Genomic DNA, 15,565 nt, shown 5'->3' with positions numbered 1-15,565 from the left:
GTTAAAGAATAGTACGTTACATGCACCGAATCTCCTAGTTCTCGATGCAGGCTCTAGCAGAGATGTTACAGCTGCTGGTTTAAAAGTTCTTGTTGCACATCCTAGCATCAGGATGGGTTCACAGGTCTTCCGGGCTCTTCGATCCCTGCACTGCTGCCTCTGGGATGAAGTGCTGAGCTGAGAACAAAATGGCATCAACCACATGGCCTCTTTATACCTCCTTCCTGGCCTCTTCTTGTATGCAGCAGGTCACCTGGTCAGAGGCCAATCCCTGTGTTTCCTGCTGGCTGCTCTCAGGTGACAGCCCCCATTCTTTGGGTGTGTCCTTGGCCCATCAAGTGCCATTGTCCTACAGGGCCTGGCTAATCAGCCTGTCCATAGCAATGCTTAACCACATTCAGAGAAATATTCAGCTTCCACGCAGATTACAGATTTCTACCTACACACACAGACATTATACACTCACATCAATAGCGTACATAAGATCAGCAAACAATAAGCTCCCATTCAATACCCCACATGGCTCCCTTTCATACCAATTTCTGGGGCCAACACCCCCTCCTAGGGGTGCAGCAGCGATCTGGCTGCTTCCCTCCAATTCGGTAATGTGACAGCCCCTGCCTCGGGGAGTGGGGCAAATGAGTCTGAGCTCCATGAAGGTGGCTGGAGAAGTGAAGTGAGTTCAGGCCGTTGCTCCTCTTATCCGGCCACTGCCAGTGAGTTTGTGGGGGGCAGACCCCTGCTATGGGCACCACAGTCTCCCTGCTGGCTGATGCCCGCCCATAGAGTTTGGGGGGCACTGTCCCCCCACATCACCTATGTCTGTGACTTAGTGGTAAAAGATAAAATTGGGGAATATCTGTATTATGGTCAGTCTTGACTGTCTACCATGCCTATTTTTTCCTGTCTTAACACTGTCGCTGATGCATCCCAGGCTAGCACTCCCTGGTTATAATATAAATGTGTCAGCGTTTAGGACCCAGCGATAGCTTTTAGACTCACAGGATGTGACAGCTGACTGAAAAATCAATGAAGTGTACTTTAAAAAGCTTCCCAGGGATGCAAGATTCGACTTGAAATGCACTCCTCTCCTTTGCCGACACTCTGACCCTGCGTGCTTTCTCACCAGTGTGCGTTAACCCATTTGTAGGCTGGCATTGGTTTGCCTGGAAAACAAAAGATTATTAAAGCTGCCATGCTGCTGCTGTTAGACCTTGTCAAAGTGCCCCTCATCTTTTGCCTTAGCAACTCAGGTAAGTGCCATTTATTTATTTTCCTGCCTCCGCCTCAAAAATGCAGATGTCTTTCTGAAGTGCAGGTAGGTGTCTGCTTGCTGAAGTTAAGCGTTGGCGTTCATACTTATAATATAGATAAACCATCTACATGTTTTGTTAGTCTATAAAGTGCTACCAAACCATTTGTTGTTTTTTAAGTTTATCCTGTACAGACGAACTCGGCTACCCCCTGAAGCTTATCAGTAAAATATTTAGTCTACTTCCTCTTAAAACAGCTGGCTTGTAAAAACATGGGGCTTATATTTGTTCTTACCATTCAAAGCCTTTTCAAACACAAGGCAATGAAGTTACTGGTAAACAGTGTAGCAGAGGAAAAATGAAGAGGGAGTAAATTAGTAGAGATGAACCAAAATATATAGAATCATGAGCTTTTGTGGGTAAGCCCAATTTCCTCAGATGAATGAAAACTTCGGATTCTGTATATTTTGGTTAGTCTCTAAGGTGCCACAGGGCTAGTTGCTGTTTTTAAGGCTACAGACTCACACGGTGACGCCTCTGAGATTTTTTAAAAAATAGCAGAGCCCTCTTGCTAGTCAGAAAAAGTGCACCTTGGGTTTAGTACCGGATCTGATAACGTATAAGAGAGGAGAGGAGAAAAGCCATGTGTTATGGGAGTGTGGGGGACACAGAGGGAGAGGAATAGTGTGTGCAATTATTGAAGAGAGAGATTGTACAGAGAAAACCGCAGCCTCTCAAATGAAAAAGCAAACGGCTGAAGGTACCAGCTCTGTATTTCTTAAAGTGCGCCTCATGTGTAGAAAGTACCTTCCAACGTCCTTGCCAGAGCTTTTTCTGTTCATTTATCAACTCTCTTGCTGGCAGGATCAGAAGCCATGAGCCCCTACAAATGAGGAAGAGTTAACGAGGGGGGATGTAAAGTGGTCTGGCAAGCACGATGAATTAATCTGACCCACGGCAAATGGGGCGGCGAGCACTGAAACTTGCACACCCGCAGACACACAAATCAATGCAATTGGAGATGGGTCTGACCTACAACGGGCTGATAATCAGCTTCATCTGTCTTCAAGGGCAGTGTTGCGTTTTTTCAGTGTATTCCTCGCTGCTTCGTCTGGTTTGGTTGTAAAAGATTCCAGCCTGAGGTCTCCTCGTGTTTCTTCGGGGGAGGTGGGATCATGCCAGAATAGACCTCACTGAAAGGATGGATGTTTTCCCAGCTATTCAGCCTATGTATTTTTGGGGAGCATAGTCATCTGGAGAGAGACAGCTGTATGGGGAGGGGGAGAAAGATTGGTGTGTTCCAGCATTTTCCAGCTGATGTAACTGCCCCTAGGGGTCATAGTGGACCACAAGCTAAATATGAGTCAACCGTGTGATGCTGTTGCAAAAAAAGCAAATATGATTCTGGGATTCATTAACAGGAGTGTTGTGAGCAAGACACGCGAAGTCATTCTTCTGCTCTATTCTGCGCTGGTTAGGCCTCAGTTGGAGTATTGTGTCCAGTTCTGGGCACCACATTTCAAGAAAGATGTGGAGAAATTGGAGAGGGTCCAGAGAAGAGCAACAAGAATGATTAAAGGTCTAGAGAACATGAGCTATGAAGGAAGGCTGAAAGAACTGGGTTTGTTTAGTTTAGAAAAGAGAAGATTGAGGAGGGACATGATAGCAGTTTTCAGGTATCTAAAAGGGTGTCCTAAGGAGGAGGGAGAAAACTTGTTCATCTTGGCTAGAACAAGAAGCAATGGGCTTAAACTGCAGCGAGGGAGGTTTAGGTTGGACGTTAGGAAAAAGTTCCTAACTGTCAGGGTGGTTAAACACTGGAGTACATTTCCCAGGGAGGTTGTGGAATCTCCATCTCTGGAGATATTTAAGAGTAGGTTAGATAAATGTCTATCAGGGATGGTCTAGACAGTATTTGGTCCTGCCATGAGGGCAGGGGACTGGACTCGATGACCTCTCGAGGTTCCTTCCAGTCCTAGTGTTCTATGATTCTATGATTCTGCATCTCTGCTGTTGCTCTTCTAGGCCTGTAACATTCCCGGTGTAAGAATCATCCCACCCAATTTCCAGTGTTTCCCCTTGCTAAGGGTTGGCTCATGTCCTGTGGGGCGCAGCTGAGGTGTAGGTTTTGGGACATCTGCTTCCTCTTCTCTGCTGATTCTGTGGCCTAGGAACACATCTGAGCCAGGTTGAGGGGAGGGCTGCATTGCATGGAATCTGGAAAGGGATGCGGGAGGTTGTTTACTATTTTGCAGCTCAATCCAGCACGTTTCCCTGGGTTGGGATGTTTTTCAGTTTACAGCCTCCCTACGTCATCCCTCCGTTGTAAAATTTTGAAGCTGGAGGGCTGGGCAGCTAGAGATTCAGGTCGTTCGGGAACAATGGGAGCTGGTTTGGGTTTGGGGCACTCAGATGTAACAAGGCTTTTGATGCGGGTAGGGGAGATGGCTCTTCTTTCTCTTTCCTGGTGGGCAAAGGCAATAGCAAACAGGTATTTGGAAGAGAGGGCTTACATTTGTAGAGGCAGAGTGTTAAATTCTGGCCTGTGGTGGTGGGGCTAACCAGCTAGGGATGAGCATCATGAGATGCCCTGGTAGCACAGAGAAGGCGGACCATGGATGTTGCTGGACCAGAGTGTCCTGGACCACAGAGGTTGAACCTGTATAACCGAATCCTCACTGGAGCTGATCAATCTTCCTTCCCTCTTTCCTTGTCCCTACTGAGCAACTGTAAATTGAACCTGTATCTAGCAAACTTTTGCCTGAAGCCGATTTTCCTGTTTGCGTTGGTGATGACGGTCTTTCCTCTTATTCTCTTTCACTGTTGCATGGTGCGCTTGTAGCACCGACAGGCGGCACTGGACCTGAGACCTCCATGCATGAGGCTCTACCACTTGAACTAAAAGCCAGCTGGCTCTCAGCTAAGGCTGTAAAGGAGATTCATTATTCTCTCTAAGTGGGGTTTTAGGGTCAGAAGGAATGTGGGTTACACTCGCACATAAACCCGCACCCTCTTTGTCGCCTTTCAGCGGTTGCTGGGTTCAGTTTGATTGCTGAAAACGAAGATGCCCTGTTGAGACACTTACTTCATGGGTACCAGAAATGGGTCCGACCTGTAGAAAACTCCAACGATACCATCAAAGTCCGTTTTGGCTTAAAGATCTCGCAGCTCGTGGACGTGGTAAGTGACTTGTGGGAACTTTAGCAAAAGGAAAACCTACACCTAGCTGACGCCCATTGTGGTTAACCACTTTACAATGCTGGTGTCATTTTTCATGGCAGATTTTAGGGGATGAGGATCTGGGGGAGCATAGCTCATTCATCTTTCCCAATATGATACAGGACATGTAGTGGAGTTGTCAGACAGTCGCATGTCAGTTTTTGGATAGAGATGCTTTGTGACGGGGGCTCCCAGCTGCTACGGGTTTTACAAATGATAAATTGTACTGACGTGTGCTAGGTACGTCACAAGCAGAGAGACAGTCCCTGCTCCAGCAAATTGACTATCTAATAGAAAGACAGCCCATGGGGAAGAGAACAGAATTCAGCTTACAAGTAAGGTTGCTCTTCATGTGGTGAAGTAAATCTTAGGCCTTATTTACACCAGCACGTTTTGTTGCCAAAACCTGCCTCTTATTGACAAAACAGTGATATCATGCACACTCCAGTGTGATTTTTGTGAGGAGGAAGACGCCCATTTTGGGCCACCCAAAACTTCCACGCCTGTGAGACACTTTTGTGTGTTCCTCTCCCTTTATTGTCGACAAAGAGCCAGTGTGGACTCTGCTGCTTGTTTTGCTGAGAGAACTGGTTTCTGCCAGTATCCCACATTTTGCTTTAATTTCTGTGGAAAAATAGTCTTTCCCAGGGTTGCATTCAGGCCCACCGACATGGTGGAAATGGGGCAGTTGCTCTGGGGCCCAGCAATTCAAAGGGGCCTGGAGTTCCCAGCCACTGACAGAGCCCTGGGCTCTTTAACTGGTTGCTAGAGCGCCACGCTACACACTCAGGGCAGCTCTGAGGGCTGCCTTGGGAGGTGGGGGCACTCATGAGTGACATCGAGGGCTGGCTGCCCTGGCCCCGGCCCTTCCGGGGGCCTGCCAAGGCTGTTACTAGGAGCCTCCCGTTGAGTTCAGTGAGAGTTGTGTGGGCTAATAGGATGCAGCACCGGGCGTTACGTGCCCGGGCTGAGATCCCATTGACACCGAAACCTGTTCAGTCTGGGCAGCCTTTCTGTTCTCGGGGCATTGTTAATTTCTCATCTCGTGTCTCCCTAGGATGAAAAGAATCAGCTGATGACAACCAACGTCTGGCTGAAACAGGTACAGCAGCCCATTACCTCACATGCCGAGCTTTCTGGCGGCGGGGGAAGTGCCTGGCAAGCAGGCCTGGCTTCCCACTCTCTGGTGTTGGAGCCGTCATTCGATCAGGAGAGGAACGGGGTTCTTACTCCCCTGCAGAACTGGCTACGGCCACGCAGTGTGCAGGGGCCGTCAAACAAGCAAACAGAATCTTAGGAATCATTTAAAAAGGGATAGAGAATAAGACAGACACTGTATAGAACCACAGGATGCCCACAGCTTGAATGCTGCATACAGATGTGGTCGCCTCATCTCCAAAAAGAGATCTTTGCATTGGAAAAAGTTCAGGAAAGGGCAACAAAAATGCTGAGGGGTTTGGAAAGGGGTCCCCTATGAAGAGAGATTAAAAAGACTGGGTCTTTTCAGCTTAGAAAAAAGAAGACCAAGCGGGAGGATATGATAGAGGTCTCTAAAATCACGACTAGTGTGGAAAAAGTGAATAAGGAAAAGTTATTTATTTATCCCCACATTATAAGAACTAGGGGTCACCAAATGAAATGAATAGGCAGCAGGTTCAAAACAAACAAAAGGAAGTTTTTCTTCACATAGCGCACAGTCAACCTGTGGAACTCCTTGCCGGAGGATGTGGTGGAGGTTAGGACTTTAACAGGATTCAAAAAAGAGCTAGATATATTCATGGAGGTTAGGTCCATCATTGGCTATTAGCCAGGCTGGGTAGGAATGGTATCCCTCGCCTCTATGCAAAAATGGACTGGAGGAGATTATGCAAATGAAGCATGAGAAAATGCGAATCTGCGCTTCATTTGCATTGCCTCTTCTGACAAAATGCGTAGTATACAAATAGCCTTTGGGCAAGTCTACGCTGCAACATTATTTCAAAATAACTGCCTGCTGTGTAGATACGGACTAAGTTATTTCAAAATAATGTCGAAATACTGTCAAGCTGAAGGACTTCTTACTCCAACTCCTGTAGCCTCCTTGTGCGAGGAGTAAGGAAAGTCAGAGGAAGAATGTTCTATTCTGAAATGAATGTAGACGCTCCCAATTTCGAAATAAGCTATTGCGAAATAAGCTACGCAATTGACGTAGCTGAATTTGCATAGCTTATTTCGAGTTAAGCCCTGCTGTGTAGATGCATCCTAAGATGCCTCGTCTGAGGTGAGCATCTGGTTTTGGATTTGGACAGCGCATTAAGGCGTGAAAGTTTAGGATCTAATCTAATAGGATTCAGGGGTGATGCTATTTTTTGTTTAAAAAGGGCAAGATGAGATCATAACATTTTAACAGGGCAAGTGCTGATAAAATTTAATCATCAATTGGGATGGAGAAAAGTGGGGAAAAAAAATCAGTCGGCTCCTATCCTGCTACAATGACTGAGACAGCAAACATACGGGGAGGTCAGTTCTGGCTATGGATTAAATCAGGCACCGCGTCAGGTCAGTTTTGGCTCTGCTTGGCAGAGAGAGTTCATGGGTGTTCTGAAGGAAATGCTTAGACTTCCCTTTGACAGTCCTGCCATTCAAAGGCATGGAGTCTGCTGTAGCTTGTCTGGTTCAACGTTCCAAGGACATCCTGTGACTTTTCATTGCTGCCGGAAAGGTATCAGGTGTCGGAAGAACCAGGGTTGAGGAACCAGCGTGAAAGTCAGGCGCTTGGAGACAGAGTTATAGAAATTAGAGCTTGCAAAGGCCAACAGATCATCTTGTCTGTAACCTTCATTCGGATCAGGCCAGGGCCTGGGTTGGACTAACTTTTTGGGTGTGGGGGCTGCTCTACTGACAGCCCACAAAAGGTTGCTGCCTCCAGAGACTCAGAAACGCGATGTAACAAGCAACGTCCAACCCCTCGAAGGGGGGTTCGGACACAGCCGTCTGACCGATCACAGGGAAGACGTCGCCACTCATTTGAAAGCCCTTTGGTGACCTCAGATACAAAGAGCAGCGGACCTCCTCTATCGTGTTTGTCTGCATGTTCCCCGCTGTCAAGTACTTTGTAGACAACCCAGCAAAGCGGAGTTTGAAAGGGGGTTTGGCAGGAGGCGGGGGAGTTAGTTGGGGGATGTTTCCAGGGAGCCTCTGCCTGGTGCGAGAGGCAGCGTGGGAGAAAGCACCCAGTGGGTGCTGCAGGCTGGTGACAGGAGCTGGCCTCTTGCTGGTGAATGAGCGATGATGGGAGCAGGGATTGGCTGAAAGGGGTCTCGAGTGCTAATGTTTGCGCAGTAGAGAAGAGCAGGCCCGTGGAGAGATGGGCAGAGAGCAGCGGCAGGCTGGGGGCGTGCGCGCCGAACCGATACCCGTGAGAGACAGCCTCACTAATGGCAGAGTCCTTGCATGAGTATGGGAGGTGCCAAAGAATGTTGCATTGTGGGATGCCCGTAACTGCTGGGAAAACCCGGTGGCTAGTTAGGCTCCGTCTCCTGAGCTTTGGCAGCAAGCTGCCATTATTATGGGTATTGATTGTGGTTTGCATCTGCTCTCTCCTCTCTCTGCGCCCTCGGGGCAGCCTCAAACCCTATCAATAATAGAGAGAGCAGCACAAATCTGCTCCCTCACAGTGAGTATCGCTCATCTCCCCGGGTCTTCAGCCTGAGCCTCATACAATCCGAAGTCAACAAAGCTAAACAAGGAAAGCAAAATTGGGGCGGGGAACCTTTTTGGGGCAGAAAAATCTTTTTGTTTTGGTTTGGTTTTTTTGCTTCTCAGTTGTGTGCCGCCCCCAACTGAGAAGCACAACAAAGCCTGGGGGGGGTGCTGGCTAGTAGATTTTGTGCCCCCCCCCCCGTGCTTTAAGGTGGGGCCAAAAATGAGGAGTTCAGGTTGTGGGAGGGGGCTGGCACGAAGCAGGCTTGGGGTGTAGAGTGAGAATGGAAGGGAGGGTGCAGGCGTGAGTTGGGGACAGGAGGGCTGGGCGGGAGGTAGGGTGCAAGAGCAGAGTGGGGGTGCGGGGTCTGGGCAGGAAGGTTGCCACAGGGCTGGAGCACCAGCCCGGCTCCCCAAGGCTGAGCGGCGGGAAGCCCCAAGCCTCAGGGGCCAGATCCAAGCAAGCCAAATGCAGTCCCCTGTGCTGTAGATTCCCCACCCCTGACCGAAATACAGGAGTCATTCCCAACTTCAACCACAGCAACGGCAATTGTGATGCATAGATTGCAATCGGGACCCGGGGTCCCCGTTGTGCTGGCCTTACCATAGGACCCCTCTGGGAGCGGGATGTGCGCAAATGGCAGGAGGACTCCGTTGGCTCGTTGCAGGAATGGACTGACCACAAGCTGTGCTGGAATCCCGAGGATTACGGTGGGATCACGGCCATCCGGGTTCCCTCGGAGTCGCTGTGGCTGCCAGACATCGTGCTGTTTGAGAAGTGAGTATGGGAACTTCCCCCAACGCTCCAGGTGTCGGGTAGTTGTTTCTGTGACACTGATGTCCAGCCCCAGCCGGGCGGGCTAGCACTGGGCCTAACCATGGACCTTGTTAGAAAGCCGTCCCCCAGAGCGGCATCCGAACTAGAACTCTGGCTGGCTAAGATTGCGCCATACAGTGCCACGTACTCATGAGAACAGTGCTCTGTCACCTACACTGGCTCCCAGTACAGTTTGGGGTGGGACTCAAAGGGTTGGTTTTAAGAGGGCGCGAGTGGCTTGGGACAGTGTTACCAGAGAGCGCTCCTCCCCTTGTATGTATTGCCACAGCTGAAATCAGCCGCGGTGGAAATCAGCTGCTGAAATCAACCTGGCTGGGGGTCCCATAGCGTAAGTATGAGGGAGCTGTCTCTGGGAGGGCTTCCTCCATTTCTGACCTCTCTTCCCCCATTGGCCTGCCAGAGCCCAGATGGGTCAACTTTCCAGGCAGCCTCAAGTTCATCCCTGTTCCCTATGGTTGCTGAGCAGGGAAAGGTGGTTGACCAGTGTTTACCTTCTTGGGGCATTCTACACCAGTGTTTCTTAAACTTTTTAAGAGTGAGGAACACCAAACAATAATTGTTTTTTATGAGGAATACCAAGGATTTTTTGTAGAGGGGGAAAAAAAAAAGGTTGGGGGGGGGAGAAGGGTCGGGGAGTGGAGAGGGGGAGTTATTGAGAAAAAAAAAAGCCGCCTGGCCCTTTAAGGGCATCGGCCATTTTGAATTCTGTTGTTCTCCACGGTACACCTCCGACTGCCTCGCAGCACATCAGTCTGCCACAGATCACAGTTTAGAACTCTGTGTAGAACAGTGTTTCTTAGTCCAATACTAGTACTAGGGTCACCACGCTCACATTACAAAGGCACAGAAACCAGAACAGGAATCAGGAAATCCAAAGGACCGAGCTTGATGTGGTGAAAACCTGCAACCGATCCGATTTCTCCTCTCCCCAGTGCCGACGGACGTTTTGAAGGCTCCCTGATGACCAAAGTCATTGTGAAATACAATGGGCTGGTCACGTGGACCCCGCCAGCCAGTTACAAGAGTTCCTGCACTATGGACGTGACCTATTTCCCATTCGATAGACAGAATTGCTCCATGAAATTTGGATCCTGGACCTACGATGGCAGCATGGTGGACTTGATTTTAGTAGATGAAAACGTGGACAGGAAAGACTTCTTTGATAACGGAGAGTGGGAAATCCTAAATGCCAAAGGTATGAAAGGCAGCCGAAGGGATGGGTTGCATTCTTACCCATTTGTTACTTATTCCTTCGTTCTAAGACGCCTCCCGCTGTTTTATACGCTTTTCCTAATAATCCCCTGCCTTGGATTATCTTTTCTAACGGTGCTGGTCTTCTATTTGCCTTCAGACGAAGGGGAAAAACTTTCCTTATCTACATCCGTTCTAGTCTCCCTTACTGTTTTTCTTCTCGTCATTGAAGAGATAATACCGTCTTCCTCCAAAGTCATTCCTCTAATTGGAGAATATTTGTTGTTTATTATGATTTTTGTCACCCTATCAATTATTGTTACTGTTTTCGTTATTAACGTCCACCACCGGTCCTCGGCCACCTACCATCCAATGGCTCCCTGGGTTAAAAGACTGTTCCTTCAAAAGCTTCCCCGGCTATTATGCATGAAGGGTCACGTGGACCGCTATTCCTTCTCGGAGACTGGCGGAACTCTCCCTGTGTTGAAATCAAAGCTCTCAGGCAAAAAGAAACAGAAACGAGGGAAGGAAGGAGAAAAAATTGTGATTGCTTTTTTGGAGAAAGCTGCGGATTCCATTCGATACATCTCCGGGCATGTAAAAAAGGAGCATTTCATCAGACAGGTGATGTTAACATGTGAGGAGCATGTGATTGTACTAGTAGAGGAACAGAATGAAGTTTCTCCCCCACCTCCCGCAGCACAGTTAAAATCTTTTCTAACCTACAGAAAGGCTTAAGCTATTTAGCCACCTAAATGCCTCATATCTGTTTTATATCAGCATAGCTCCATTGCCTTCAGTGACGGTATGCTTGATTTAAACTAATGCATGTCATACTTAATATTTAAGGCCTGATTCTGATATATTTGGCTCTCCAGAGGGTTTTTTGCCCCAATTCTCTAGCTCCCTGTTATGATGTTCATTTTTACAAATGAACACAAGAAGGAGAAATTAACATGGGTTCTCCAAAAGCTGTGGTGCTGGGGGTGATGTCTGTAGACAAGCTCTGAAAAAGAAAGAGAGGTTTCGCACACCTCATACTGAAAGGAACTCTGTTTGTTGTAGTTACTTCCCATCAGTGGCAAATCATTAATTTGAATAACACTGTTTGTTCTGACACTTCAGTTCTCAGAGCCTGTAGTTTCCATCTAGCTTTACAAAGTGGGTCTAAGAGGTCTGGACCTAAGATGTGGGGGCCATTCATTTAGCCTACTCCGTCCCTAACCTGCATTTCCTAGAATCACTCCCTGATCTTCTGAAGTTATCAGGGACATTTAAAAAGTTTTTTTAAAAAGGAAAAAACTCAGGCTGTTCAAACGCAGGCTTGGAAACACCCAGTCTATAAGTCTAGATCCTACAGACATGCATTTACAATGCAGTGTAGATATACATTGAATTACTTAGTCTAGCTAGTCAGCAGGGGTAGGTACTTTTCAGATTAGTTTTGGGCATGCATGGATCATCTGTCTTGGATGAACTAGACCAGTGCTTCTCAACTTTTTTTTGCTCATGGCCCCTTTCTGAGCCTCGTTTACCTCTGTGGCCTCCCTCATAGCCGCTATTAGTTGGAAAAAAAGGTACATAATTTACCTAACGTTCCATTTTTTCCATGTGGCCCCCTAGAAGTAAGGTGTGGTCCCTGGGGAGCCATATGGCCCATGGTTGAGAACCACTGATCAAGATGGTGCTATGAAGGCAGGGGACTGGACTCGATGACCTCTAGAGGTCCCTTCCAGTGCTAGTGTCCTAGGATTCTTTCAGATGACTGAGCAACTCTAGGGTTGCCTAGTTTGAAGGAAATAAAAGGGACAGATTCATTCGGACCTTTAGTGCCTTTGCCCCATTCCTACAACACAAAGCAGCCATAACCCTGCCAATTACGGTACCAGTTTGAACACCTAGAGATTTTCAGTGACTCTGGCCCAATATTTGCAATGAGTTAAACGTGGAGTAACAGAAAAGCCAATATTTTACCTTTTGATCTCTGCATCCATGCTTGCAGGCTCTCCGTGTGAAATTAGGAGGATATTTTTTCCCCATATTTCTTTTAAACTGATATATTATGCGTGTCGTGATGTGCCAGAACATATAGCTGGGTCTGCAAAATCTCATTTTTTTTCCTAAACGCACAGTGTGTTTTAGGCTCTGCCCCAGCAAAGCCATTAAACATAGTGAAGTAAATAGAGTGCTATACCTTGGCTTATGCGCTGGATCGATGGCATAATACTTGAGGGTGAATCTTTTAAAAAATCTTTATAATACCATTTCAAGGTCCCGATCCTACAAACACACATGCATGCATGCTTAACGTTCATCACTGAGGCAGACTTATGCATGTGCTTAACAGAGTGGTCCCATTGATGCCAATACGTGTATGATAGATCGGGGCCTCAAGGAGCAATATTTCCGTAATCAGCAACATTTGTTCAAAATTATAACTAACCCAGACCATATTTTGTAACTGCATTGTTTGCAGCTACGAGATATTGGAATTTGGAAAAAATATATATATGGCCAAACTAATATTGCTATTATTGTTTTTTCTAGGTAGTTCAAGATTGGAAATTTGTAGCTCAAGTCCTCGATCGGATCTTCCTGTGGTTATTTTTGGTGGTGTCAGTGATGGGGTCTGTTCTAATATTTACCCCCGCTTTACAGGCGTGGTTAAGCAGCAGTGTATAGGAATATATCCATGTGTTAATGTGGCTAATAGCTGAAAGATACAGTTGACCCTTGACACTGATGGGTGTTTTAACTTTCTGTGAGTTCGAGGCTGACCAAACCGAGGGGAGATGGAAATGAAAATGCTTCTGGCTGCAGTAAATGGTATTTTTAATTACAGTACGATGCTTTTCACTTGAATAGTGCTTTATATCTGCAATTGTGTAACCCTTAGCTTGCTGGTATTTACTCACCCATTGAAATGAATGATGCTACATGGGGTAGAGGTGTTTGAATGTGAGCACAACTGGGCCCTATTTAATCAACCCTATTAAGGCTGATTATATTGCAATATGATCATTTTAAAAAGGCTGACTATTTGGCTCACTGAGAATGTTTCTTTTTGATCCAAATATTCTCATAACAAGTGGGATCCCCATGTATTAAATATGCTACATTCAAAGAAAAAAATAAATAATCTAGGAATACACAGAGCACTGATGCGCTAAGTTTTTGTCAGGCCACCTTGGTCTCTTTAAATGTTATAAGCATCGCTGTTATGTAACTTATGTATAGAGAGGTATATAACTGGCTACTGGGCATCCCTGCGATAAGTCGCCCCAGAATACATCCGTTTCGCACTAAAGTCGTTGACCCATATAGGAACTGATATATTAAGTACACCCATTCCCTGTTTTTAAGTCATGCACAAATGAACAAACACATTTGTGCAAATGGAAGTTGACCCTGGGAAAAAAAAAATTCCCCACTTCTATAGTGAAACAACTTAGTCAGCATTTTTTGGAATGTATCTTGGACTTATAGCGAGGATGGCCTATACTACAAGGCGTGTGTTTATGTGTTGGAAAAATCCCATCTACAACTTGTTTATATTTTCTAATGTGCTCTGCTTTGGAATAACTCTACTCTCACTGAAGTTACAGGAATATAAACCCTAGGATTAGCAGGCTCATGGGAACAGAAAGTCTTAACTCCCTCTGGAAGAATTGAAGGACTAGTCCTACCTGCTTCCAGACTATTTGCATACATGGTTTTCCTCCTTTATCAATGTGGGAGACAGAAAACAAGGGGGTGGTACTGGCTGTCAGGTATAATTTCCATTTATGTCAGGCATGCCATTAAGTGCCCAAATCTGTGCGATTGGAGTTTTCCCATATACCACACTTTGATGTACCTGAAATTACACAGAAAGGCTAAGTCTACACTGGCATGATTTTCCTCAAGAACTCTTTTGTGGAAGAGTTCTTGTGCAAAAACTCTTCCAGAAGAGAGTGTCTACACTGGCATGTGCCTTTACACAAGAGATGTGCTTTTGCGCAAGAGTATCCATGCCAGTGTAGATGCTGTCTTGCGCAAGAAATTCATGTTGCCTGTCTACACTGGCCTCGTGCGCAAGAAGGCTTATTCCTGAGCGGGAGCATCATAGTTCATGTGCAAGAAGCATTGATTTCACATTAGAACGTCAGTGTTCTTGCACAAGACCTTGTGGCCAGTGTAGACAGGCAACAAGTTTTGGCGCAAAAGCAGCTTCTTTTGCGCAAGATTGCACCAATGTAGACACAGCCAAAATATATCACAGTTGGTAAGTAGGGGCCAATTGTAACAAGACCTGGGCGGTTAGCAAGTGGGAAAAGTGGGGCTACTCTCAACTGTGACAGAAATGTATGGCTGGAAGGGACCTTGAGAAGTCAAGTCCAGCCCCCTGCTCTGCGGTGGAACCAAATCAACCTGGACTCTTCCTGACAGTTTTTTTCCAACCTGTTCTTAAAACCCCCACATGATGGGGGTTTCCACAATCTGCCATGGAAGACAATTTCAGAGCTTAACTCCCCTTAGAGGAGCCATTAACGTTTTTCCTAAATCTCTAGGGGAGGGACCTGCCAGCCAATTGTGAATGTTGAACCGTCAGCATCTTGTCCCCACACAATGTGCTGTTTGCTTGTGTAAACAGTTTTAATAAAACAATGAGTCGTCAGCTGTGGAGCAGAATAATTCCCGTGGGTGGGTAAGCACGGAGCAACACCACAGACAGGCAACCTTGCCAGAGGTGTCTTCCGCAGGAAAGGATTCCTGCTCTCAACAAACGCGATGGATGGATGTAAAAAGGGGATAGCACCTTTGTCGAGCTAAATTAGCCAAGGCTGAACTGCAGCGCGGGCAGGGACAAGGGGGAGAGGGCTGCAGAAATTTAGCTCAGTCAAAGGCCATTTCTACAATGGCTGCATTATATTGGGAAACTGAGGCAAACATCTTTGCAATGACGCTTGTGCATTGAGACTGGCCTTAGGGGTTACGCTGGTTTCCTAGCCTTTTGGGCTCTGTCTACACTCACAGCTTCTTATGCCAGAAATATGCAAATGAGGCTAAGCATGGAATATCGCCGAGCCTCATTTGCAGGGGCAGGCACTGCGGCAGAGCTACAGCTTAACCTGGCGTCCACTGGGCTGGGGCCAAGAACCGCAGCCCGTCTTGGCCTCCCCGCAGCACAGACCGGGTCCGGGAACTGTGGCCTGGTCCCCCTCACCCGCCAGGAGAGCTGAGGCGCATCCTCAGCCCCACACAACGACAACAGGGCCAGGAACTGCAGCCCTGTCCCCGCCTCACTCCCCAGAGAAAACGCCAAGGCCCAGAGGAGATGCTGGGGCCTCACAACACAGCCCTGGCCACGCCCCTGGACCAATAACACCTGTAGCACCACGGG

The 15,565-nt window shown here is 47.2% G+C and overlaps 1 protein-coding gene across 1 annotated transcript; it reads left to right on the top strand.

The window, feature by feature from the left end:
* The first annotated feature begins 1,057 nt into the window (after positions 1–1,057).
* Positions 1,058–14,839, top strand: CHRNB3 (cholinergic receptor nicotinic beta 3 subunit). The gene is made up of 6 exons (XM_006111102.5): positions 1,058–1,253; positions 4,282–4,433; positions 5,530–5,574; positions 8,822–8,931; positions 9,924–10,806; positions 12,730–14,839. Exons 1-6 carry the CDS (start codon positions 1,196–1,198, stop codon positions 12,862–12,864), a joined length of 1,383 nt encoding a protein of 460 aa, XP_006111164.3. The 5' UTR covers positions 1,058–1,195; the 3' UTR covers positions 12,865–14,839.
* Positions 14,840–15,565: the final 726 nt, after the last annotated feature.

This window comes from Pelodiscus sinensis, chromosome 6 (assembly GCF_052426305.1).
Source record: "Pelodiscus sinensis isolate ZL-2025 chromosome 6, ASM5242630v1, whole genome shotgun sequence".
Taxonomy (NCBI): Eukaryota; Metazoa; Chordata; order Testudines; family Trionychidae; genus Pelodiscus; species Pelodiscus sinensis.
The sequence above is the reverse complement of the archived record's forward strand: the minus strand, read 5'-3'. Positions and strand labels throughout refer to the sequence as shown.

Coding starts and splice junctions, on each gene's coding strand:
- CHRNB3 (XM_006111102.5), top strand. CDS start 1,196: ATGCTGCTGCTGTTAGACCTTGTCAAAGTGCCCCTCATCTTTTGCCTT. Junction 1,254..4,281: donor CTTTTGCCTTAGCAACTCAG/GTAAGTGCCATT, acceptor GTCGCCTTTCAG/CGGTTGCTGGGTTCAGTTTG. Junction 10,807..12,729: donor AGGAGCATTTCATCAGACAG/GTGATGTTAACA, acceptor TGTTTTTTCTAG/GTAGTTCAAGATTGGAAATT.